Source organism: Phyllobates terribilis, unplaced genomic scaffold, assembly GCF_046119375.1.
Source record: "Phyllobates terribilis strain yellow unplaced genomic scaffold, ASM4611937v1 Scaffold_9__5_contigs__length_417890890, whole genome shotgun sequence".
In the NCBI taxonomy this organism is placed as follows: domain Eukaryota; kingdom Metazoa; phylum Chordata; class Amphibia; order Anura; family Dendrobatidae; genus Phyllobates; species Phyllobates terribilis.
The window spans coordinates 156151218-156179103 of record NW_027362769.1 but is presented as its reverse complement, the minus strand read 5'-3'; the positions used below and the strand labels follow the sequence as shown (position 1 = coordinate 156179103).

General features: G+C 42.0%; 1 protein-coding gene across 13 annotated transcripts in view; it reads right to left on the bottom strand.

The window, feature by feature from the left end:
• The window catches only part of GTDC1 (glycosyltransferase like domain containing 1), a 471831-nt gene that overhangs the window by 311055 nt on the left and 132890 nt on the right, over positions 1-27886 (bottom strand). For all 13 annotated transcript variants that reach the window (XR_012250686.1, XR_012250688.1, XR_012250691.1 and 10 more), the window contains one exon: positions 4069-4344. Coding sequence is in view for 6 of the 13 variants with exons in the window: in XM_073647239.1 (XP_073503340.1) it covers positions 4069-4344 (276 nt within the window). In the remaining 7 variants the exon portion in view is untranslated. The remainder of the gene's footprint in view (positions 1-4068; positions 4345-27886) is intronic.

The window sequence follows — 27886 nt, the reverse complement described above, 5'->3', positions numbered from 1 at the left end:
TGATCATTATCCATTTGTAGTAGCCATCCTCTTTTCAACTTCAGCTTTTTTACAGATGGTGTTATGTTTGCATCAAGAATTTGTTGAAATTTCATTGAATCCATTCTTCCCTCTACCCGTGAAATGTTCCCCGTGCCATTGGCTGCAACACAACCCGAAAGCATGATTGATCCACCCCCATGCTTAATGGTTGGCAAGATGTTCTTTTCCTGAAATTCTGTGCCCTTTTTTCTCCACACATACCTTTGATCATTGTGGCCAGAGGGTTCTATTTTAACCTCATCGGTCCACAGGACTTGTTTCCAAAATGCATCAGGCTTGTTTAGATGTTGCATCCTTCTGAAGCTGAATTTTATGGCGAGGATTCAGGAGAGGTTTTCTTCTGCTGACTCTTCCATGAAGGCCATATTTGTGGAGGTGTCTCTGAACAGTAGAACAATGTACCACAACTCCAGCAATCCTACGAGCAGCTCTCACTGAAACTTAGCTTGGTCTTCCAGACCTTATCTTGACCTCCACTGTTCCTGGTAACTGCAATTTCTTAATTATATTTCAAACTGAGGAAAGCGCAACTTGAAAACACTTTGCTATCTTCTTATAGATTTATTCTGCTTTGTGGGCCTCCACCGTTTTCATTTTCAGAGTGCTCGGCAGCTGCGTAGAAGAGCCCATGGCTGCTGTTTTTTGGCACAAGGTTAGAGGAGCTTTTTATAAAGCTGGGAAATTTGCATCACCTGAACTTTCCTAGCGATGATAGTGAACAATCCATAACCCTAACAGGCTAATTAAGATCTGAAACCTTGTTCAAAGTTATCTGAGCACACAAATCTCCAAGGGTGCCCAAACTTTTGCATCGGTCCATTTTCCTTTTTCTAATTTTTAAAATGTAAAAATTGACAAATATTTTTTTTTTGCCTAAAATACAAAGGCAATTTGTCATCTGTAACTTTAGTCCTTTTTGAGATCATTTCATCTTCAACTTGCTTAACTGTTCACAATAACAGTAAATTTGACCAGGGGTGCCCAAACTTTTACATGCCACTGTAGTTAGATAAAGAGCTTACAGACACTCTGCATCAGAAAAATGGTAGAAGTATTATAATTAAGACTATTTAGAAAGTTACTTAACTTTTCATTTAGTAAACAAATGAACAATAAAAAAAACATTCTGTGTGAAGGTCTGCATTGCATTTAATAGTTTAATGGGGTTCTCCACTTTGGACATCCCTTATTGATTGCAAAGTGCCCCATTCTAAGACCCTACTGCAGTCTGTTAAATTTTTATGTAGCGCTACCTCTGGAGAACTTAATCATTACACAGAGTCCACTCAAATCAATGGGCTGATTGTATAATGCAGGATAGGATAGGTCCTCTAGAATGGGAGAGGCTTCTACTCGCTGCTCTCCACTGCAAGAAATGAGACTAATGATGTTGGATCCACTTTTATACCTCAGGATTCCCTAATTGGGTGCATGAAAATGGGTTTCTAAAACTGAACAACCCTTTTGAAAGTTCATCACTTAATGCGGATATAAGAAGATGGAAGTTGTGCCCACATTCCCCCTTGTTGATATATGCTGTGATGTGATGCATTATAATGTTTTACATTGTTATGTGATAGAGTTGAATTCTGCCCAGCAAGAGGTAGTGAGTAGGTATCGATAGCATTAAGAGTTGAGACTAGCCCAGGGAGAGGCTATGTACAAGATCAGAGAGGACTTCCTGGTAGTGAGTCAGACTCAGAGAGGACTTCCTGGTAGTGAGTCAGACTCAGAGAGGACTTCCTGGTAGTGAGTCAGACTCAGAGAGGACTTCCTGGTAGTGAGTCAGACTCAGAGAGGACTTCTTGGTAGTAAGTCAGACTCAGAGAGGACTTCTTGGTAGTAAGTCAGACTCAGAGAGGACTTCCTGGTAGTAAGTCAGACTCAGAGAGGACTTCCTGGTAGTGAGTCAGACTCAGAGAGGACTTCCTGGTAGTGAGTCAGACTCAGAGAGGACTTCCTGGTAGTGAGTAAGATTCAGAGAGGACTTCTTGGTAGTAAGTCAGACTCAGAGAGGACTTCTTGGTAGTAAGTCAGACTCAGAGAGGACTTCCTGGTAGTAAGTCAGACTCAGAGAGGACTTCCTGGTAGTGAGTCAGACTCCGAGAGGACTTCCTGGTAGTGAGTCAGACTCAGAGAGGACTTCCTGGTAGTGAGTCAGACTCAGAGAGGACTTCCTGGTAGTGAGTCAGATTCAGAGAGGACTTCCTGGTAGTGAGTCAGATTCAGAGAGGACTTCCTGGTAGTGAGTCAAACTCAGAGAGGACTTCCTGGTAGTGAGTCAGACTCAGAGAGGACTTCCTGGTAGTGAGTCAAACTCAGAGAGGACTTCCTGGTAGTGAGTCAGACTCAGAGAGGACTTCCTGGTAGTGAGTCAAACTCAGAGAGGACTTCCTGGTAGTGAGTCAGATTCAGAGAGGACTTCCTGGTAGTGAGTCAAACTCAGAGAGGACTTCCTGGTAGTGAGTCAGACTCAGAGAGGACTTCCTGGTAGTGAGTCAGACTCAGAGAGGACTTCCTGGTAGTGAGTCAGATTCAGAGAGGACTTCCTGGTAGTGAGTCAAACTCAGAGAGGACTTCCTGGTAGTGAGTCAGACTCAGAGAGGACTTCCTGGTAGTGAGTCAGACTCAGAGAGGACTTCCTGGTAGTGAGTCAGACTCAGAGAGGACTTCCTGGTAGTGAGTCAGACTCAGAGAGGACTTCCTGGTAGTGAGTCAGACTCAGAGAGGACTTCCTGGTAGTGAGTCAGACTCAGAGAGGACTTCCTGGTAGTGAGTCAGACAGGGCCTAGCTTGCAGCTAGAGCAGACATTTGGTCTGAGTACTCAGCAGAGCCACATGAGTTGAGTGTCCCCAAAGTGAGTGGAGATCGAGGAAGTGGATAGCATGATCCTGAGCAGAGAAAGAAAAAGCGATAGAAGGGCAGAGTGATTTACAGGACACGGGTCCTAGGACAGGATGCCTGGCAGTATGGCGCCAAGTAAGCAAGTCAGAGAGGCAACAGAACGGAACAGGGAACATGACACAAAGAGAGTGCCTCGGCCAGAGGAAGGAAGGAGTCCTGTGATGGATGGACTCAGGGACGGTTGGGCTAAGCTGGGGTTGGGAAGGTGTTGGATAGGGTTACTGAGCACAGGGTCCATTCTAAGGGTAAGCGCCCAGATAGGGTGGTGGGATTTAGCAAGTGCATTCGGTGGCACCTCAGCATGCAGCTGTGTCTTAGTGACGGAGGGCTCTTTAAACGTGAATAGAAATGTGTAACCGGAAGTGTGAAGTTGATTAAACAAATCCAAAAAGGCAGATTCGACTTGCAATCCCTAAATTTAATGTTGGAACATTTCGAAAGGGAGATGAAAATCCTTTTAGGTAGCAGATGCTGCTGATGATCTGCAAGAGCTTCTGGAATTTATGCACTGGAAGTCAAATCCTTTGTAAAGGCGATTTACCCTGTCGGTGTGGTATACTTATTAGTTCACCTGCAAACATTTGCTCTCAGTAAATGTGACCTAGTGATCAGCTCAGCATCTCTGCAATAAACAGCCCGTAATCTGTGGATGAATTGAAGTCTAATCAGGCCACATGCAGATTAAACTAACTGCGAGGAATAAAAACTAGATTAAAATGTTCGTGCCCAATACCGCAAGATTATCGGGACATTTTACCTTTTTAAATCCTAATTTATTTTTCCGGGGCTAGCTGAAGTTTATAAGTATATGTTCTGTAGCGATTATGTGTCACAATTCCTCCAGTTTTTACAAAAAAAAAATAAAATAAATAAAAAAATTGGTGTAAAATAAAATATAGCATGAAAACCAGGATTAAGGCTGGGGATGTGGAGGACAAAGCCGAAAGCCGACGGATACAAAGTCAATGAGCACAACCATAATGAAAAAAAAAAAAAAAAAGAAACAGATTGTCGGTTTTGTTATTCCATAAAGTTGTACATATAAATAAATCTTCAAACATATTTATCTACATATGTCCACACACATTGGAAAAAAAAAATTATATATATATATATCTTACCATCTGTGAGGCCAGACTATATGCAGAGGCCTCGGAGATTCGGCGGTGAAATTGGAGGTGGATGGTTCTGATATCGCTTGGCCGTCATCTACAGAAAGACTTTCCACTGGTGGGATCATGAGATTAATTGATTCCTTCCAAGGTTGGGTCATCTGCTCCTCTACTTGACCAAAAACGGTAGCTGAAACTTTTGCATTCTCATTTTGTGAATGGATGTCCACTTTTTTGTGGTGGACCAGACACTCCATGGAGATCTTCTTGTGTTCTGGGAGGAACCTTCAGTACCAAAAAAATATGATCGTTAGTTCATTATGTACAAAAAAACAACCAACCTATGAAAATTATTCTTAAAGAGAATCTGTCAGGGCAAAATTACATCATGAAGCAAGCACATCTCCGAGTAGGACAGCTTTCCCGAATAGGAACCGTGCCCATCGTGCCAAAACTTGTGGGCTACTTTTTAAGGAAACAAATCCGGCTCATGTATGGAGATGTGCATCCTACATAGAGATACTCTTAAGTCTTAATGTAGGTTTGCCTTGATTGATCCCTTTAAATGGCTTGGACCAACCCCAGTTATCTACCGCTCCCTCAGTGTCTCTCATCTTCCTGGTCCCAGAATTAACACACCAGATATACCCCCACAGGCAATCACTGGCAGCAGCGGTGACTGGCCATTTGTGGTGAGCTGATGGTGGGACCAGTAGTGAGATCTGAAAAACTCCGGAACGGGATCTGAAAGGGATAGGTGGTTGACTAACTCTTATATTATTCTTTTTTTAACCAGTCAGAGCCCATGTAAAATATTTTTTATAATCTGGAAAACTTCTTCAGCTGTGTGAATTAGATAAATTTGCAAGTCAAGAGAAACCATTCACGTCTTGACATCTCTTTTGGGTCTTCATGATATCTTACCAACCCTTTCCTTAGGTTAAAGGACAATTGAAAATTGATCCTTTCAGTTCTGGAACGACGGCACGGTGTTTGGAAGGCTCCAAGAATAACATCCCACAATCAGAAGATTGTGATTGATCAATGAAATGTTGCACGAAAAAACATGGCTGCCATTTTTCAGGACCTGAATGGGGTAGAATCACAATACCCCACACAAAAAGAGGCAAAAAGAATCACATTTTTTGTAATCTTTACAATCCCTTTAAAAAGAGCAACCGTAGTTTTAATTTTTTTTTCCATAAATCAATAGTACACGTGAAAATAAGAAACATTATAATATATCTTATCAGAGAAATCTGCTTCTTTCTCCTCCTGGACTGATCTTTTTATTCTCAAAATTCTCAATTCAAAAGTAAAATATGCTTTCAATGAATACAGACCTTCCCCTTTCTAAGATAGGAGATGACAGTTGGTGCTTATAAAGTTCTATGGAGAAATGTAACTGTTGTTTCAAAAGAATCTGCAGCAGAATGTTTGGAGAGCTCCTCCCTTCTCCATAGAATTTTAAAGGCACAAACTGCCATCTACTATCTCAGCCATGAAGTCTGTCTTCAAGGAATACAGATTTTACCCCGGAATTGAGACTGACAGATCAGTTCAGGAAGAGAAAGAAGCTGATTTCTCTGATAAGATATATTACAAACTTTTTTTTCCACGTGTACCATTGATTTATGAAACAGTGCACATGGTTGACCGCTACACAATTCTATCTCTATGTAGCTGTCCGAAAACGCCAAGGTTAGGGCAGCCGCATAGAGAATATATGGAGTGGCGGTCGAGCATGCACAGTGCTCCATTTTAACAGTGATGAAAGTAGCCATCAGTGCGAATTCCAGAGGTCGGACTCTACCGATCAATAATTTATCACCCATTCTGTGGATAGGTAATAAATGGGTTGTGCGGTGAAAACAAGTTGAGTTAGAGGACATGGTGAGTAAAAGCAGTCAGACCTAAAATTCCAGGTCAAATCTGAAGTTAGGCTTATTTCAATATCCACCCTTTAACAAGCCTTGCAACATGACTTAGGATAAAAGCCCAATCAGAATCTCAATTTGCAGACACGGTGTTTTTCGGGATATTGCCTCTCGTTACTCAACTAAGAAATCCCACTCCAACCCTGCCTAAAGCTTTCCTGGTCGTGGTCGCCTACCCAGTCTACAATTACCTGGCTCCAGAAATTATATTGAATGTCGACACGTGACCGCTGCAGCCAATCACTAGCATGGTGAAGTCTCAATACGACTGATTTCACCACTGCAGCCAATCAATATGTAGTGTTGACTGCAGACTGGAGCCTGAGAAGCAGAGAAGGGATCAGGGAAGCATAATCACAGGAGCAACAAGGTGAGTATTGGGGGCCGCTTACACTGTAGGCAGCGATGGATTGGGGGGTGTTTGTCCAGTAGCCATCTCTCCCAACTCCTACAAAGTCTCCGAGAGAGCCACTGCCAGACTCCTCTGGCAGCAGCTTATCTCACTGACAACAAAAGGATCGATAATCTGAAATAGGATATTCCGGATCCTTATCGGGAGGTCTGTCTAATGTGTATGGGTGCGCTTACTCCTTTAGTCTTACAATAGGCATAGGGTTGGACAATCCCTTTAATTTAGCATTACCTAAATAGTACTAAGAATTTAGTGATAGGGATAAGAGTGATAAGAATTTTTTTAAAACCAGACCACCCCTTTAAATAAATAGTTAAAGTTGCAATATAGTACATCCATAATATATATGGTGGAAAACTCCTCTTAAGGATTTGCAGTGTTCCGTTGCCATTATATATCTGTTTATATACAACACCTCCTTTAATTTCTTATAGGATCACGTTGCCTGCACTGGCACAGACATTGAATCTGTGAACCATTTTTGGAGGGAACGAAATAGTAAAAAAAAAAAAAAAAAAAAAAAGAAAAAGAATGGAAAGATACTGATGTCATTTTCAAATAAGAGAAACCACATTAAAGCTCTGATGCCGGCTCTGGTTTGTGTTACACTGAATTAGGAGGGGAGACTCCGCGCTCTATGGCGCATTGTTTCAAATCCGGCCGTTCCAAAAAACCCAGCAAACAATGTGGACGGGGAGCGCTCTGGTACGGTACGGTAGGGGGGCGATCTGTTGACAGAATGGAGCTATTTAAACCCTTTTTATTTTGGCGATGAGATCATGAGCAAGTGCGGAGCATTAGACAGCACAATTTATTGGAGGTGCTGGTCCATCACAAAATTAGAACAATCCGGAGCACAACTTGGATCGCCAGTGGTTATATTGGGAGATGTAATACATTGGGGGGAGGTGGCGGGCCAATTATGACCCCTAATACAAAGGGTAAGGGTCTGCACATGGTTAAAATAGAAACCACAATGCATATCTGGGCCTGACACCTGACGGACACCTCTCATTTATAATGGGGTCCGCTGAGCTTTTTGCCCTTTTGCATGCAAGGATTGGCGATGGACGCTCCAAAACGACGGCAGCGTATATGGTGTATGTTGGTTTTGGGATAAGGACATTATCTTTAAAGCAGCACTTCCATAAAAAGATTGTAATCATCAAATTATATAGCACTGTGTACTTACAATTGCTCATTTTGTCTTTCTATCCAGTCTCCTGTTTTCCATTAGGTCTATGACATCACGTGATTAAAAACTGACTAGCTGAATCTTTCTAAACTCTATATAGAAACAGGAGGTCAGTTTCCCCTGCATGACTCATGAGTCACTGCAAAAGTCCATGGCACGGGGAGGAGGGAGCAGCTGGGTTAGGAGTCCTAAATGCAGGGGCAAGAGACTTCCTGTTTCTACATAGAGCAGAGAAAAGAGAAGAATTATCTGGGTAAAAAGGCAAAATCATCAATTGTAAGTGCACAGTGCTGTATAATATGATGACTGCAATATACTAAGAGGATAAAAACTTTGATGGGAGGAGGAGGAGGAGTGCTTCTTTAACTACGCTGTTTGATATATTCAATTATATGGTGCCAACATATTCCCTGGCGCTGTACAGAGATTGTTGACCAGTCTCAATTTCCAGGAAGACTAACAATCTAATTTCACAGGACAATCAGCCAGAAGGACGATTGATGTATTTTGGAAAATAGGAGGAAACTCAAGATCCTGGGGGAACACACAGAGCAAATATCAGAAAAACAAAGATGGCCATGCAAGCTGCATAACTCTCGGTTTGACAGCTAACACTTCAGATTCCCCTCCATCCTTCTTCATACACATGGCTGATCATGCATGTATTATTTACGGAGAGTAAGCAAATGTCAGAGACCATTTCCCCGGGAACATAAGGATTGAGCATGTTGAAATTCAATATGTCCAGGCATGTTGAAATTCAATATGTCCAACGATCCTTCTATCCCCCAACATCAGCTGTCAAAAAGGAGTCAAGACACCACAATATATACTCGTCCGGCTTGCCAAAATCTGTGTCTTTGGAAGCCGTTGATCTAACGTGTCTGGCCCACCTAAGCAGATCGGATTTGGACCCCAGTGTCGCAAAACAATTGTCACGGGTTAAATGCGACAGAGAGGGGCCAGAAGACTTTGGTGTCTAACTTCACGTACTTCTGCACTGATTAGAAGCACTTCACCATCATATTAAACAGCACAGGTTTCTGCTAACAATGCAGGGGTTAATCTGTTCAGTTGAAGCTCCTGGAAGCTTTCCTGCTTTGATGGTCTCAGCTGTTCAGTGTTGGCCACTCCCCTCTGCTATATATACTGGCCTCTGGCAATCAGAGATGCCAGTGTTAGTTCCAAACTGCCTGGTGTGGACTGGAGGTGTTGGTTGTTTGACGAGGTGTTTGGAGTGTTGTTCTAAAGACTGTTGCTTGGTGATTTGTCTGAGTGCATATCCTCATCCTCTCCTATTTGGTTTTTCCTTCCTTTACTTCCCAGTGTCCCACTTTGTTGTTTGTGAGTGCATATTTGTATGATTGTGATTTTCATTTATCCCTGTATGTCTTCCTTTGTTAGTCTGGTTTGTCTATTCTTATAGACAACAACTTCCCACTTTCCTGGGTGGGGGAGGGGACAGATAAGGGCTGATTTAGGAGCTCAGCAAGGCACGTGGCCCTGGCGTCCTCACCATTAGAAGTAATCCAGGGAGCAGGGATAGCTAGGGCGCCCCTAGCTTTAGGGATAGGGAAGGAGCCCGTAGCCCCGGGATATCCTACAACAGTGCCGTGACAACAATAGTATCCACCCCTTAACCACTTTATCCACTGATTATTATAAAGCTATTTGGGCTCCCATGTTAACATGGAGACTCATCGGCCTTCATAAGAGCTGTGGACAAAAAAACAGTAGGACGTTTTCAATTTGAATTAATTGCATAGTTGCTTCAATTTTCAATTTAGATGTAATTGGACTAATTTGATTGCAAAAGTTGACGTTCTTTTAAAAAGTGCCTATTATTTTTGCAGGATCTACCCCTAGACTATACAATGCAATTTTTTTGGGGTGACAAATATTTTTTTGTTGTCATCATGATATTCTAGTGTGACATTAGTGTTGCACGGAGTAGAAAAAAAATCTGTTTATTTAGCCTATATGTCACAGCCCAATCAAAACACAGATAAGACGCCAAATCTACTAGCCATGCGGCTCAAACAGAAAGTCGCAGCCTCTCCATGACAAGAGCACTTACGGCCCGTCACTCACGCAGGGCTGAGGAACAGATTTCTGCTGAGATCGTGCACCATAAATCTGTCAGTAAGCCATTATCTAATAGGAGAGACTGCATTAAAGGTTTACCTCTTCTTCTGGACTGAATTATACTGAGTTATGATGGAGAGTTCACTCTATACGCTATGTTTGCTATGAAATCTTGTTATGTTCCAACATCGAAAAAGAAAACACATTAAAGCACACACGGTCCAAGAGAACCGGCAACTCTGCTTCACTGAAGCGTTAGGCAGATTTACTACTTGTGCTAATGTCCAGTGTATACAACTTAAAGGGGTACTCCAGTTTTGTCTAACGTTTATTGAAATGAACACATCATGTGACCAACCTATTAAAGTGGCATGTTTTTGCTATGTAATCTGAGAGCAGCTTGATGTAGGGGTAGAGACCCTGATTCCAGCGACGTATCACTTAGCTTACTGGGTGCAGGAGTTGTGATAGAATTCCTGTTTTCTCCGCTGCAGATCTATCAGAATTCGGAGCGGTGTACACAGAAAGAAGCCAGTAGGTGGTGGGGGTGTGGTTGGACCAGGAGGTACAAGACACCTAGTCCTGTTGTAATAATCTCCTGCTGATAAAGCACTGAAACAGCAAAACAAAGCCCAGTAAGTGACACGTCACTGGAATCATTGTCTCTGCCTCTATATCATGCTGCTCTCAGATTACATAGCAAAACTTTTAAAGGGAACCTGTCACCAAGTCAAACATGACCAAATTTTGCTTTTGTTTTATTCCCTCTGCACCCCCAGGTATTCATGTTTTTAATATACGCTGTACAGTTCCAGAGATATGGACTTTTTTGTTTAGTACTAATTTATGGTCTTCACAAGGTGTTACGATACTGGCGTAGTATTGTGGGGAAACCAGTGGCCGAAGGAGAACAAGCAGGAACAGCAAGCGGTAGTAGAAGTTCTTGGTGATAGCAAGGAGTTGCAGGAATCAATCCATAGATAAATTAGAACAGACTGGGTAAGAATGTTCAGGAGCTGGAGACTGAAGCTAACAGCTAGACACAATACTCAAGCAATGAGTGAGAGATCCATGCGGCTTTAAGTAGGCCCAAACAGGAAACAAGATGGATTCCATAGATTCAGAATCCGCCATCTTGGAAAAGGGCAATTGTAGAACACAACAGCAGCCTCCAGTGGTAAGGAGTGAAACAGCAGCAAAATAATTAAAGTGAATAGCGGCCACTGGTGGTCAAACTGTAGAAGGCAACAGAATTCCTGACACAAGGGGGCAGTTCTCACAGGGTAATTATACAAAGCAATCTAAAGGCACACCCCCAAAGAATCATGTGAGTCACACCCCTTGTTAAGCACCATAAAAATTACCATATTGGGTGCACTAAATATAAAAGTCCATATCTAAGAAATTGTATGACGGAAAAAAAATGGAACACTGAGGGGAGCAGGGTGAATAAAGTAAGAGCAAAAACAGGCCACTTTTGACTTGGTGACATGTCATTTTAAGTGCATCTTCTTCGCCTCCATCACTGTATCTGGTCAGGGACTGAAGCACACAAGACTATATTACATACTTTGACTTATTTATATACAACCTGTGAATCAAAGGGTTTTCCTTGTAGGTTTCATGATCCCTTTTTGCTTTGTTGTACAGGCTAGGACACAGGCAGCAGAGCCATCTCATTATAATTAGAAGACAGGCGGATTTAATGACAGGTGACAGCTCCACTATAGGAACTTTAGATAACATAGGATTGTTACTTTATATCCTATACATGCAGATAAGGTTCTGTATGTAGCTCCTCTAAGGCTGTGTGCCCACGTAGCGTTTTTCAAGCGTTTATGCTGCGGAATTTCCGCAGCGGAAACGCTTGTGAAACGCTAGGTAATCCGCACCCCATGGTCCCCAAGGGGATTCCGCATGTTCTATGCACATGCTGCGGATTTTTCCGCAGCGTTTATGCTGCGTACAAAAATCCGCAGCATGTCATTTAATTTTGCGGAAGTGCAGCGGAACTCCCGCCATTGACTTGCATTGAGACGCACAGAAACCGCGACTGTACATTTTTACAAGCGGCTTCTATGCGTCTCTATGTGCGGATGGTACCCAGTTCTGGAGGAGAGGAGACTCTCATCCAGACCTGGGTACCATTGTACCTGTAAAAAAAGAATAAAATAACAAATAAAGTTTATAATCACCTGTCCGGCGTCTTCTCTCTAAATGCCAGCAGCGCTGAAGGACCTTCGGTGACGTCACAGTCATGTGACCGCAGGCCCTTCACCGCTCTGTCTCGCGATATGCCGGCAGCCGGGAACCAGCCAGGAAGCAGCGCTGCAGCCACGCCGGGGCCTCGGGGGTGAGTATAGCTTTATTTGTTTTAATTTTTACGGTTCACACTGTATAAATCCATGCTGTTTGCATGGATTTATACAGTGTGACCTAGTTGTCAAGCACTTTCCAAGTGATGCTATCGCCTGGAAAGAGCTTGTCAATCTGCATGCAGAAACGCATGTGAACCCGCATGTGGATCCGCATGTATTCTGCAGGAAAAACGCATGCACAATCTGCATGCGTTTTTTCTGCCAGGGAGATGCAGAAATGCTGCAGAAATTTTCTGCTTCATTTCTGCATCGTGGGCACATAGCCTCACACTCTCTGCTCTCTATGAGAGCTGCACAACTCTATCCCATTCTCAATATGAAGCCAATTAACCTATTAGTATGATTAGTATGTTTTTGGAAAGACAGGGGAAAATTCAAATAAATAGACACAGGAAGAATGTAGAAATTCCATTCAGGAGCACTTCTTCACCTTTTTGGGTCTATTTGCAGCTGAAAAGTGTCGACATGTGACGCTGAATCTATTCAAAAGGACAAGGCGCGAGTCGGGATAGTCATGGAGTCCGAGGTCAAACGCCAGGAGGGTATGTCATAAATAGGTGTAAGAGACAAAGGCTTGGTCACGTAACAGTCCGAGGTCAGAACACCAGGAAGATAGTGGATCAGAGCAAAGGGGTTAAACAGACGGCTGGTCAGAACGAGATCCAAGGTCAGGCAATGAAAGATCAACAAGCAAAACACAAGGCACAGAGAGCCAAACCACACAGATAAATGTACGTCTAGCAGAGGTCTGGGACCAACGGCACAGCTAAGTAGCCGGGCAATCACCTGGGACAGGGAACACCTGGAGACAGCCAGCACCTCCCAGTCTCCGATTAGACGGCCAAGCTGTCAATCAAAACACAGACAGTTCAGCACACCCCTGCACCAAACTGGACACTGAGCTGTCAAACGTCAGCACGCGTCTATACCAGATTGGACGGCAGAGCAGTCAGTAACTGCATCCTAAACACAAGGAAGGGTGGAATCGTGACAGAGCACAACCCCCTTGACTTAGTGCAACTCTGGAATAATGGCACAAGGTGGTCCCATGTGTGAGCCATACGTTTAGCACCAAGAACGGGAATGGATCCAGTCTTGGATAATTAGTCAAGAACATTTCCAAAACTTTTACTTTAAGAGAGCGGCTTTTCTCCTGATTACACACAATGTGATTTGATCTCACTCTTGCGGCTAAGGTGGCGACTACAACTGTGTCGGATTTTTTGTGATTTGTTTGTCCCTTGAGTACCCTTGAGGGCCAATGCAATCCTATTCACTTGTATTGTGTTGTGACATAGCAGTGACTCTTAGCGAACTTTGGTTGAGCAGCAGGTGACGTAGCCTTCAGATACCACTTCCGAATAGACCCAAATTAAAATAACGGAGCATGAACTGTAAGATTCTACAGCTGTGTTCACATTACGCTTCTCTTTTATAGTCAATTCATCGACTTGTGAACAGAACAAAATAATTATATGCAAAACAATTGCATGTTCCCAATTATTACACTAAACAATCTGTAGAACAGTACACAATGCGTAGTACATAACCCATAAGACGACTTGATTTACTACAAGGGTACCACCTACCCAGGCTAGACCTGCCAGGAACCATTACAGTCCGGACGGACAAGCCCGTATTTCCATTTAGGATTGACAACTGACGTGGCATCTCTAGCTGTCACCATATTGGTTGTTAGCCAACTTTCCGAATACTACCAAAGTCTTAGCTAGGACTTCTACCTTCTTGGACACAGATTACTTCTTAACTCTGTACCTAAAACACTTGTCCAAGGCAGAGTAGCTTGTTGAAAACACCTCTTCGATACCCAACATGGAGAGCAAAAGTGTCTTTAGTTCCCCTTGTTCAAGCAGAAACAGATAGGACTATTGACCTTGGTAGAAGTAGAAGACACCAAGACTTTCTTTTTTTCTGGAATTATCCCTTTAAGATATACTATTTTCTTCTTATCTTAAAACCCCAAAAAAAAAAAAAAATTCTACCCACTAAAAATAATAATAAATTTTAAATTAAAGCCTGGCTAAGAGATTTTACTCATTTTCTCTCCACATAATAAAAAAAAATATTTAAAGGGGCATCTGTCAAAAGGTATTAGCTACTCTGAACATGAGTCAACAGTGTGATGCAGCAGCAAAAAAGGCAAATACAATTCTGGGATGTATTAACAGAAGCATACAGTCTAGATCACATGAAGTCATTATCGGTCTTTACTCCTCTTTGGTCAGACCTCATCTGGAATACTGTGTACAGTTTTGGGCACCACATTTTAAAAAAGACATAGACAAACTGGAGCAAGTTCAGAGAAGAGCGACCAGAATGGTGACTGGTCTGCAAACCATGTCCTATGAGGAACGGTTGCAGGATTTGGGAATGTTTAGCTTGCAAAAAAGAAGACTGAGAGGAGACTTAATAGCTGTCTACAAATATGTCAAGGGCTGTCACATTGTAGAAGGATCATCTTTATTCTCATTTGCACAAGGAAAGACTAGAAGCAATGGGATGAAACTAAATGGGAGGAGACACAGATTAGATATTAGAAAAAACTTTTTGACAGTTAGGGTGATTAATGAGTGGAACAGGCTGCCACGAGAGGTGGCGAGTTCCCCTTCAATGGACGTCTTCAAACAGAGGCTGGACAGACATCTGTCTGAGATGATTTAGTGAATCCTGCTTTGAGCAGGGGGTTGGACCAGATGACCCAGGAGGTCCCTTCCAACTCTACCATTCTATGATTCTATGATTCTTACAAAAACTCTTACTGTTGCTCTGATTCATTCTCACCTGGACTATGGCAACTCTCTACTGATTGGTCTCCCTCTTGCTAAACCCTTCCCTCTCCAATCTATCATGAATGCAGCAGCAAGGATCATAGTTATGTCCAACAGCTACACCGATGCCTCCACCCTGTGCCAACTATTGCACTGGTTGCTCATCCAAAGCTCTCTACAGTTCTGCACCGCCCAACATCACCTCCCTCATCTCTTGTCTACCACCCGACCGGTCCTCTCGATTCCGCTAGTGACCTAAGACCAACATTCTCTATAATTCAAACTTCTCCATCCCGTCTGCAGGACATCTCTTGTGCTGCACCAGTTTTCTGGAATGCACTACCCCGGACAATACGATTAATTCCCAGTATCCACAGTTTTAAGCGTGCCCTAAAAACACATTTCTTAAGACTGAGCTATCACTTTACCTAACTAATCGAACTATCCCCTGATTTCTTCCATGCACTCAGTAGCACTTTATATCTGTACAGATACTGGTTGGTGACCGGTTCATGCAGCGTTTTTTGAATACCCCTAATAAATAGAATAGTGATGGCTGGGCCTTACATGGCAAGCACTTTATATTTACCTTTTGTGTCCTCCTACTTCATCATAGATTGTAGCTTGCGAGCAGGACCCTCACTCGTCTTGGTATGCGTTACTTTGTAATGTTTTATCTTGTTTGTTCAAACTCCGTCTGAATTGTAAAGTGCTGAGGAATATGTACGCACTATAGAAAATAATTATCATTACCGTATCTAAGAACAGCGCGATGTAGGGGCAGAGACCCTGATTCCAGTGATGTGTCACTTATTTTACTGGTTGATGCAGTTTTGATTAAAAACAATTTCTTCTGCTACAGATCTAGCAGTTCTCTGAATGCTGTGGTCTGTATAACCCCGCCCCTATCATTGATTGGCTGCTTTCTGAGTACACTGCGCATAGGCAGAGAGCTGCCAATCAGAGGTAGGGGCTTGGCTCGACTACCTGGTAGTAAGCAAAGTAGTCCTCTAGTGATAATCTCCTGCTGAGTAAACTGTGATTTTTTAAAAACTACACTAAGTAGCCCAGTAAGTGTCACATCGCTGGAATCAGGGTCTCTGCCCCTACATCATGCTGCTCTCAGATTAAGTGGCAGAAACACGGTAAAAGATTCCTTTTAACTGTGAAATAAAGGGGAAAAAAATGTTGGCTAGGTCATTTATCCAGAATGATTGGGCTTGTGGCGGTGCTAAGGGCAGTTAATCATTTGTCTCAGCACTTCGTATTACCTTCCATCCTACGTGTACATTAGTAATGACAGATTTCCATTAAAACAGTGATATTACCAAGTTCTTCTCCCTGCAAAGCATAAAATATGTTCAAAGGAGCCGAGATCACAGATAACTCGGTGGAACGGGATAATGGTGAGCATTTAAGGGCATTAGCTGTAAACCGATACCGTACCCTTAATTCACCTCGTCATTATTTGGTGGCATCTTTTTTGTATTAAATTAATGCAAGGATACTAAAAGAATGCAATTTCCTGTTTTTATGGAAATCCTTCTAATCAGGATCGTTGCTCGCCTTCCCCTCCCCCCCACCATCCCTTCCCGTCCATACGTGTGGAGACGCTGCTTAACAAAAAAGTACGAGAGGAAAGGCTATGATAACACTTTAATAGTTAAGTGACTTTATGAGAAAAATGTTTCCAAATGTTTTCTAAACCTTCCAAACCGCACCAAAGAACATTATCGTAATATTATATTTCCCCCATGCCTCCATTATTTAAGCTCGCTATCCTTAAAATGATACTTGGATGCAAATGGAACTTATAAATTCTTTAAAACAAAACTCTCGAAGTTTGGGGGGAAAAAATAAAAAGTCAAATGTCCCAGTTGTACCATTGTGAATATTTATCTAAAGCTTCCTCGCAGCTGGACGGCTGGTTATCGCTGTGATAGTGCTGCGTGGGAAAATCTGGAAGGCAGACGTTTCCGACCGGGGAGTGGGGCAGGTTCATTACGGGAAAGTAAGTGCAGTGTGAAACGGGCCGGTGGTCCTTAAAATGCCCCTGAGCTTAGAAGACGAGTTGTCGCGTTTCTTGGCATCTACAGGCGTACACGTTCCTGTAACTTGTGTGAACATTTGCTGTGAAATCAAATGCAAACTATCGATCCGGGAAAACAGGCGGCAGGTGAGGCGGTTCTGTGAGTTTTATGATATCCGAAGGCTTCTAAAACATAGAAACCGACGATAGGAAGGACTTCTTACTTTATATAGAAACTTTTAAAGGGTAACGAGTCACTTTGAAGACCATTTTTTCTACTTTACTGCATGTATTTTTTTTGGGGGACTGGAAATAATTTTGGTAATTGGGCTTGATTAAAATTTTGCGCAGCTCAACGCTTACGGGGTCTTTTTTTTTTTCCTCTGCACGTCGCTGGGCTTACTGAGAATCTATTGGTAAGCTCGTTTTGAAAATATAGTTTGTCCCGATTTTATCTTTTTCTGAGTTCCTCTCGGCTGATTTAGGACCACATCAAAGTTGAGCTGAACTTTGATGTGGTCATACATCAGATCAATGGAGGTCAGAAAAAAACATATATTGCATTACAAAAGATCAGAAAGAAGGAGCTTGCTGACGGATTCTTAGTTAAAAGGGGTTGTCAGCTACTAGGACAACCCCTTCTTGATATAAATGTTTGGCACCAATAAAATAAAAAAAAGCTTAAACTCACCTCCCGCGCCGGCGCCGTTCCAGCGGTGTCAACACTCGCGTTCCTGAGGCTTAATTGCAAAAATGATTTTTATCCCAAAATTACATGTATAAAAAAAAGTTACCCCTGAAAGTATGCGTGTTATTTAAAAGAGAGTAATTACACTGGGAACCTCTAACCATTATTGGGGGCAACCATCACACCATAACATCACAATCAGCAACATGAGTATTGAAGGTGGTGGCCCACAATAAAGTAGAAACTTCACAAGATGCTGACAGATCATCTTAGTTGTTTGTGGATGGAGCAAAAAAAAAGGAATAAAAAGATACTATATGGCACTATTTGAGCACTATAAGGTGGTTTAAGTTTGTTGAATACTTTTTAACTTTGAACCAATTTTTCGAGAAAGTAACAGATAGTACCCACACGATGACCTATGAAGTCTAGACTATTGGGAGTACAAATATGCCTTCTAAACGGCCTCCTGTAATAGGGAATGAGGGTATACTAGAGGTGGCTCCACACGGCAACAAGAGAGATCCTGCTAGAGTCTTTATGTTCCAGTGGGGCTACAAGGGTAATAGGCTTGATATAGCCTTCTCCAGCATTGCTGAGTGGCCAAGAGGTCCTCTTAAAGACCAAGAAGCTGTCACAAGTTGACCTAAAAAGTCAGAGTTTTATTGTAGAGCTCTCTGAGATTTGGTGCAAATTAATATCCTTCAACATGTTAAAAACCCAAGGCTCCACCAATTCATGGGGTCCACAGCCCCGCGGATCATGTACTTGGTCCCAAAAATCAAAGAAGGATGATGATCAGCAGACCCTCCTGCAGTACTACCAGAAGCAAAATTGAGCATTACACAATAGCCATTTACATCAATGGTTTGCCTGAATAATGCTGGACCGAACAGGTCGTTAAGAGAGAGAAACTCTTTGTAACGTCTTTCCACTCTGACCAAGGCACAAGGAACCTGAACAGAGGACCCAGCTAAATGGGGTTGTCTAATTTGCAAAAAAATTGTCTGCTACATTCAGGACTGTGCTCTTCAGAGCCCGATTTTTGATCAAAAGCAGTGTTTACTAAGTACCCTATGTAGCATTGAGCGAGTATGTTCTGATAACCCTTTCGCCGAGTACGCTCGGGCCGAGCTCCGAGTATTTATAGCTCCTCGGTGATATGGTTGAATCGCTCCCGTGTGCATGATTTGCGACTGACAGCTTTAATACATGTAAGGAATGTCTATTTCTTACACATTCCTCACATGTAATAAAGCTGTCAAACAGTTGCAAATCATGCACACGGGAGTGATTCAACCATATCACCGAGCAGCTGTAAATACTCGGAGCTCGGCCCAAGCATACTCGGACAGAACATACTCGCTCAACACTAATCCCTATGTTATTTACATGTACTATTACTATTTACTTACAGCAGGGTTTATGTTCATTTTGTTTCTATCATAAGTTTTTTCTGTAAAATGGCCACAGTGTGAACATGCTCTTATAAGTTGTATGTATACCAACTTAGGATCTGGCTCATTTCTTTGGTTTTGCTGTAGTTTCTTGTACTTTGTATAAACAGGGGTGTGGCCCTCTTTTTTTTAGCTAGATATTTCATTTGGATAGCTTCCTATGCCTTGGTCCTGTTCTGCCCCCATCTACATTGAAGTCATCTGACGCAAGGTGAGATTTTAATACTAGAGGATAGGACCATCCCGATTGGGGTACACCTTGTCGTGGTGGGAAGGCTTTGACGAGTTTTTGATCAAAAACAGTGTTTACTAAGTACCCAATGTTATTTACATGTACCATTACTAATTACTTACAGCAGGGTATGTATTTATTTTGTTTCTATCTTACATTTTGTCAGTAAAATATCCACAGCGTGGACATGCTACTAAATGTTGCATGTATACCAACTTGTGCTTCAGCTCATTTCTTTGGTTTTGCTGTAATTTCTTGCACTTTGTACAAACAGGGGTGTGGTAGCCCACTCTTTTGAGCTAGGTATTTCATTTATATAGCTTCCCATGACTGGGGGGGGGGCCTGAACAGTTGGGCCTCGGTCCTGCTCTGCCCCTATCTACATTGAGGTCATCTGATACAAGGTGAGGTTTTAATACTAGAGGATAGGATTGTCCAAATTAGGTACCCCTTGTTGCGGTGGGATGGCTTTCATGCTTTTTTTTTTATTTTTTTGATTGAGAACAGTGTTTAGTAATATATTACTTATATATACTATTACTACTTACAGCACGGTTTATGCTCATAGTGTTTCTATCTTACATTTTGCCTGTTAAATGGCCATAGTGTGAACATGCTCCTATATGTTGCATATATACCAATGTAGGCTCATTTCTTTGGTTTTTCTGTAGTTTCTTGTACTTTGTACAAACAGGGGTGTGGCCCCCTTTTTTTTAGCTAGATATTTCATTTAGATAGCTTCCTATGCCTAGGTGCCCCCATCTACATTGAAGTCATCTGACGCAAGGGGAGATTTTAATACTAGAGGATAGGACTATCCCGATTGGGTACACATTGTCGTGGTGGGAAGGCTTTGACGCCTTTTTGATCAAAAACAGTGTTTACTAAGTACCCAATGTTATTTACATGTACTATTACTAATTACTTACAGCAGGATATATGCTCATTGTGTTTCTATCTTACGTTTTGTCTGGTAAATGGCCATAGTGTGAACATGCTCCTATACGTTGCACATATATCAACTTATGCTTCGGCTCATTTCTTTGGTTTTGCTGTAATTTCTTGTACTTCATACAAACAGGAGCGTTGCCCCCTTTTTTGAGCTAAGGTAATTAATTAATATAGCTTCCCATGCCTATGAGCCTCAGTCCTGCTCTGCCCCCATCTACATTGAGGTTGTTTGACTCAAGGTAAGGTTTTAATACTAGAGGATAGGACCGTCCCTGTTGGGGTACATCTTGTCGTGGTGAGATGGCTTTTATGCTTTTTTTGAGTTTACTAAGTCCCCTATGTTATTGATACAGTACAGACCAAAAGTTTGGACACACCTTCTCATTTAAAGATTTTTCTGTATATTCATGACTTTGAAAATTGTACATTCACACTGAAGGCATCAAAACTATGAATTAACACATGTGGAATTATATACTTAACAAAAAAGTGTGAAACAACTGAAAATATGTCTTATATTCTAAGTTCTTCAAAGTAGCCACCTTTTGCTTTGATGACTGCTTTGCACACTCTTGGCATTCTCTTGATGAGCTTCAAGAGGTAGTCACCGGAAATGGTTTTCACTTCACAGGTGTGCCCTGTCAGGTTTAATAAGTGGGATTTCTTGCCTTATAAATGGGGTTGGGACCATCAGTTGTGTTGTACAGAAGTCAGGTGGATACACAGATGATAGTCCTACTGAATAGACTGTTAGAATTTTTATTATGGCAAGAAAAAAGCAGCTAAGTAAAGAAAAACGAGTGGCCATCATTACTTTAAGAAATGAAGGTCAGTCAGTCCGAAAAATTGGACAAACTTTGAAAGTGTCCCCAAGTGCAGTTGCAAAAACCATCAAGCGCTACAAAGAAACTGGCTCACATGGGGACCGCCCCAGGAAAGGAAGACCAAGAGTCACCTCTGCTTCTGAGGATAAGTTTATCCGAGTCACCAGCCTCAGAAATCGCAGGTTAACAGCAGCTCAGATTAGAGACCAGGTCAATGCCACACAGAGTTCTAGCAGCAGACACATTTCTACAACAACTGTTAAGAGGAGACTTTGTGCAGCAGGCCTTCATGATAAAATAGCTGCTAGGAAACCACTGCTAAGGACAGGCAACAAGCAGAAGAGACTTGTTTGGGCTAAAGAACACAAGGAATGGACATTAGACCAGTGGAAATCTGTGCTTTGGTCTGATGAGTCCAAATTTGAGATCTTTGGTTCCAACCACCGTGTCTTTGTGCGAAGCAGAAAAGGTGAACGGATGGACTCTACATGCCTGGTTCCCACCGTGAAGCATGGAGGAGGAGGTGTGATGGTGTGGGGGTGCTTTGCTGGTGACACTGTTGGGGATTTATTCAAAACTGAAGGCATACTGAACCAGCATGGCTACCACAGCATCTTGCAGCGGCATGCTATTCCATCCGGTTTGCGTTTAGTTGGACCATCATTTATTTTTCAACAGGACAATGACCCCAAACACACCTCCAGGCTGTGTAAGGGCTATTTGACCAAGAGGGAGAGTGATGGGGTGCTACGCCAGATGACCTGGCCTCCACAGTCACCAGACCTGAACCCAATCGAGATGGTTTGGGGTGAGCTGGACCGCAGAGTGAAGGCAAAAGGGCCAACAAGTGCTAAGCATCTCTGGGAACTCCTTCAAGATTGTTGGAAGACCATTTCCGGTGACTACCTCTTGAAGCTCATCAAGAGAATGCCAAGAGTGTGCAAAGCAGTCATCAGAGCAAAAGGTGGCTACTTTGAAGAACCTAGAATATAAGACATATTTTCAGTTGTTTCACACTTTTTTGTTAAGTATATAATTCCACATGTGTTAATTCATAGTTTTGATGCCTTCAGTATGAATGTATAATTTTCATAGTCATGAAAATACAGAAAAATCTTTAAATGAGAAGGTGTGTCCAAACTTTTGGTCTGTACTGTATGTACTATTACTATTAACTTAAGTACAGAACAGTATATTCTCATTTTGTTTCTATCTTAAGTTTTTGCTGTTAAATGGCCACAGTGTGAACATACTTCTATATGTCACATGTATACCAACTTATGCTCCGGCTCATTTTTTCGGTTTTGTATCCAATGCTATAGTGACTACTACAAGAAGGATCCCAATGGGTTTGGGGATACATCGGTGACATCTATCGGTTTAATCATAATCACAGACGCGGATTCTTTACTGTAAGAGCAGTGAGACTATGGAGCTCTCTGCCGCATGGTGTTGTAATGAGTGATTCACTGTTAAAATTTAAGAAGGGCATGGATGACTTTCTTGTAAAGTATAATATTACAGGTTATAAATACTAGATTCCTTGATAGGGCGTTGATCCAGGGAACTAGTCTGATTGCCGTATGGAGTCGGGAAGGATTTTTTTTCCCCAATGTGGAGCTTAGTGTTTGCCACATGGGGTTTTTTTTGCCTTCCTCTGGATCAACATGTTAGGCTATGGGTTGAACTAGATGGACTTAGTCTTCCTTCAACCTTAAAAACTATGTTACTATGTATGTTACTATTGCTACCTGGGCTGTGGAGTTGGTAAGCCAAACCTCCGACTCCGACTGCTCAATTTCCATGACACTGACTCAGACTCTGACTCCACAACTCCGACTCCCTCATACATGGCTCATGTTTAAGTGATAAGTTTACTGTAGCACAGATTCATCTCAGCTAAAAGTCTAGACCCTTAGATCAGGAATAGGACAGACCTTTATAGGACATTTCATAACTTTACCAAATTCTTATGAAAAAATATTCCCCACAAACTGCATTCAACTACTGTACCCAATTTATAATATATTATAGGAGTTGGAGTCGGTCCATTTTATAACAACTCCGATTCCGACTCCACCAAAATGGTCTCGGATTCCGACTCCACGACTCCGACTCCACAGCCCTGATTGCTACCAGTATGAGCGGTTGTGACATCCCTTACTTGGTGGCTAGGAAAAAAATTATTTCAATCCTTGATCAGAAACCCAATAAAGTATAATAGTCCAGGATTTAGAAGTCATAAAAATATGCTACTACCTCTGTCCATGTATGAACAGCACTAAGGTGGAAATCATCTTTATTGACTTTTACGCCAAAATCTCTTCCCGAAGATCAGAAATAATTATTAACCAATTGCAAAAAAAATCTGAGATGCCAATATAATAAGGGGTCCGCATAGATTGCAAGCTAACCGCCCAATGAAACCCAGCACTACGTAGATTTCAACAGTCCCATGGATTGCTCACGAACTTGGCACCGGTTTCAATCCTGACCCCACAGATCGCACGCAGGCGGCATGAAAAATAGCAGCTTTTTTGTATCACATAATACATACATTCCTTGTTCAGAATCCATAATCCATACAGAGCGTTAAATACATATCTAGAGAATGTAATTATATGTTTCACTGAAGTCCCCATCAAAGAGCTTTGCGGTGGTGTTTCTCCTGAATCGATACTGTAATGTTCTGTGCTAGCATAATCTTACCAAGCGTAAGTCTTGCCAGCAGCCGATGCTTGGCAGTTTATTGGCAGTTACTTCTGGCACTGATCGAGAGCAGTTAAACTCAGCTTAGAACTTACAGGTAAGTAATGTTATTAATGTCTGTGAAATGTTCCGCTTGGCACATCTGGTTTTGATAACTGACGTTCCATATGAAGATATATTTGCACCCGCGTTAGAAAAGTCCATGAAGCCTATCTGTCCATTCATAACCCGAGGAGCAAAGTGCAAAAGGTTTAACCTTCACGAACAACGCCATCTTTGATGAAAAACCCTTTGCACAGAGAGTATTCATCGCCACAGTCTAGCAAGACGCGAGTGGCGATATGCAGGATTTATAAGGTGCGTCTGGACACAGGTGTAAAAGCTGGAATGTACCGACGGTTCTGGGACATCTGCCTTCAGGATGAGTGAAAGTAGGATTTGTGGCATAGACCTCCTGACAGACACACAGATCCTCTAAATGTATTAGGCAGGGTATGTGTCTCACTATGTCAGGTCTGGCATCTCCAAAAACAGCCCCCAAACTGTTTTTGGAGATATCCCCACATGGGCTACCGGCGAGGAGATGATGTTGTACTAATTAGTTCCCATTTCAGAACATTCTAAAAAAAAAAAAAAATACCTGGACAATTGGAAACTTGAGCTACGGGTGAAGAAGGGTCATCCAGAGGAATTGAGATTCAATAACACCTTCCTAAATAAGGATTAAGGAACATTTCACCCATAACCACTTCACTAAAAACTAGGTGATTATTGTATTGCATACTTTATGTATGGTAATGCCTAAACAAAACAAAAGCCAGACTCCAAGTCTCCTCTCATGCTGCACCTATACTCTAAACTTGTTGTTCTTTAACCTCAGGCATTAACATTTAATACTATTAAAAAAAGGTCTTAAAAATGCATATTTTACATTTGCACTACAGAAAATGGTCTATCAAAAATAGTTTCATACTTTATTACACTTGCACAAATGATACCTCTTGTTCCTGCTCTTTAGTCCAGAATCTTTGTTCCGTAGTGCACAATGTATCTAAGCTTTTACATACAGGTTCCAATCTAACCTACGCACTTATACACATCTGTTCCTAAATATCTTGTACCCTTTGTTTTACTTCTATTCATATTCTCTAAAAAATAATCCTCCATTCCAGTAGTGAGACCTCCACCGACCAGAAAATAATAGCATTATGGACCCCACACATCAATGTGACGTCAAATTCATTAGACCAGACCACCATCTTCCATTGCATTAAGTTGCTCTACACTATCTCCTCTGTGAGATCAGATCAGATGGGGTAGTATTTACTCTCTTTAATGCCCTTAATAGTTGCCCTTCCTTTGACCCCCTTTGTTAGGTACTAACCCCTTTATTCCGGGAGAATCCAACATGACCTGCAGTTTTTGGAGATGCACTGACCCCATCATCTACTCATTACAATTTGGTCCCATTTTTCAAGCTTCCGACAAAGCAACTTCAAGATTGTTCATTTGCAGCTTAGAGGGGTTGTCTCAAACAAATTTATCACTTGAACAATGCATGAGCCCCCAACCGATCCAGAGAACAAGCATTGAAAATCCTATAGTGTGAATGGAGTGGCACTGAGCATGTGCGACCACCACTCCTACAGACAGTGAATGGAGCAGTTTTCACATATGCTCACTACCACTCCTTTCACGCAGGGAACCTCATTCCTGAGATCAGTGAGAGTCTTAGCAGTCGGACCCTCTATGATCAAGGCTGTGGAGTTGGAGTCGTAGTCGGTATAAAATGGACCGACTCCAACTCCTAAAATATATAATAAATTGGGTACAGTGGTTCAATGCAGTATGTGGGGAATATTTTTTCAGAAGAATTTGGGAAAGTTATGAAATGTCCTATAAATGTCTGCCCTATTCCTGATCTAAGGGTCTAGACTTTTAGCTGAGATTAATCTGTAATACAATAAATTTATCACTTAAACATGAGCCATGTATGAGGGAGTCGTGGAGTCGGATTTGGAATCAGTGTCATGGAAATGAGGAGTCGGAGGTTTGGCTTACAGAATCCACAGCCCTTTCTGTGATCATAAATTTATCAAATGAATCAAATTCACCTATAATTTTCCAAAATTCATGGATTTAGGCAAAACCAAATTTTGAGCTAATTCACTTCACGTCAACTCAGGAAAAAATGATGGTCGGCTTCTATTTTTTGTGGATTCTGAGGGCCGGGAAACGGTCAACTGTTATACTCACCTCTCCTCGACCCTAGCTATACTTGTCCCATCACTGCTCCCCGTCCCCCATCCGGCCAAGCAATAGGAAAAGGAACTGATCAGAGGATCGGATGGGGAGTGTGGAGCCGCTGCAGGACAACTGTAGGGAGAGCAAGCAGCTTTTTTTTGTTGTTTAACCCCTTTCCATCAGATTTGCTTTGCACCAGATTTATTCGATGAGTTGAGCAAATTTGCTTGAATTGAATTTCGGGAGATCTGTTCATCTCTTGTATATACAGTGGGGAAAATAAGTATTTGATACACTACCTATTTTGCAAGTTTTCCTACCTACAAAGAACGGAGAGGTCTGTAATTTCTATCGTAGGTACACTTCACCTGTGAGAGCCAAAATCTAAAATTAAAAACAGAAAATCACATTGTATGATTTTTAAATAATTAAATTGCATTTTATTGCATGATATAAATATTTGATCACCTAACAATCAGCAAGAGTTCTGGCACTCATTACCTGTATTAATTGCACCTGTTTGAACTCGTTACCTGTATAAAAGACACCTGTCCACACACTCAATCAATCACACTCCAACCTCTCCACCATGGCCAAGACCAAAGAGCTGTCTAATGACACCAGGGACAAAATTGTAGACCTACACAAGGCTCGGAAGGGCTACAGGACAATAGGCAAGCAGCTTGGTGAGAAGGCAACTGTTGGCACAATTATTAGAAAATTTAAGAAGCACAAGATGACTGTCAATCTTCCTCGATCTGGGGCTCCATGCAAGATCTCGCCTCGTGGGGTAAGGATGATTCTGAGAAAGGTCAGGAAACAGCCCAGAACTACATGGGAAGACCTGGTCAATGACTTGAAGAGAGCTTGGGACCACAGTATCAAATATTACCGTTAGTGACACACTACACCATCAAGGATTAAAATCCTGCAGGGCACGCAAGGCCCCCTGCTCACGCCAGCACATGTCCAGACCCATTTGAAATTCACCAATGACCATCTGGATGATTCAGAGGAGGCATGGGAGAAGGTCATGTGGTCAGGTGAGACGAAAATAAAACTTTTTTGGTATTAGCTCAACTCGCCGTGTTTGGAGGAAGAAGAAGGATGAGTACAACCCTAAGAACACCATCCCAACCATGAAGCATGGTGGGGGAAACATCATAGCTTGGGGGTGCTTTCCGCCAAGTAAACAGGATAACTGCACTGTATTGAAGGGAGGATGGATGGGGTCATGTATTGCGAGATTTTGGCCAAGAACCTCCTTCCCTCAGTAAGTGCATTAAAGATAGGTCATAGCTGAGTCTTCCAGCATGACAGTGAACCGAAACACACAGCAAAGGCAACTAAGGAGTGGCTCCGTAAGAGGCATTTCAGGGTCCTGGAGTGGCCTAGCCAGTCTCCAGACCTGAATCCAATAGAAAATCTTTGGAGGAAGCTGAAACTCAATGTTGCCCAAGGACAGCCCCGAAACCTGAAAGATCTGGAGGAGATCTGTATGGAGGAGGGGGCCAAAATCACTGCTGCAGTGTGTGCAAACTTGGTCAAGAAATACAGGAAACGTCTCACCTCTGTAATTGCAAACAAAGGTTTATGAACCAAATATTAAGTTCTGTTTTTCTATCAAATGCTTATTTCATGCAATAAAATTCAAATTAATTATGTAAAAATCAAACTGTGATTTTCTGGATTTTTTTTTCAAGATTCGGTCTCACAGGTGAAGTGTACCTACGATAAAAACTACAGACCTCTGCATTCTTTGTAGGTGGGAAAACTTGCATAATCGGTAGTGTATCAAATACTTATTTTCCCCACTGTGTGTGTGTATATATACAGTAGAGACCAAAAGTTTGGACACACCTTCTCATTTAAAGATTTTTCTGTATTTTCATGACTT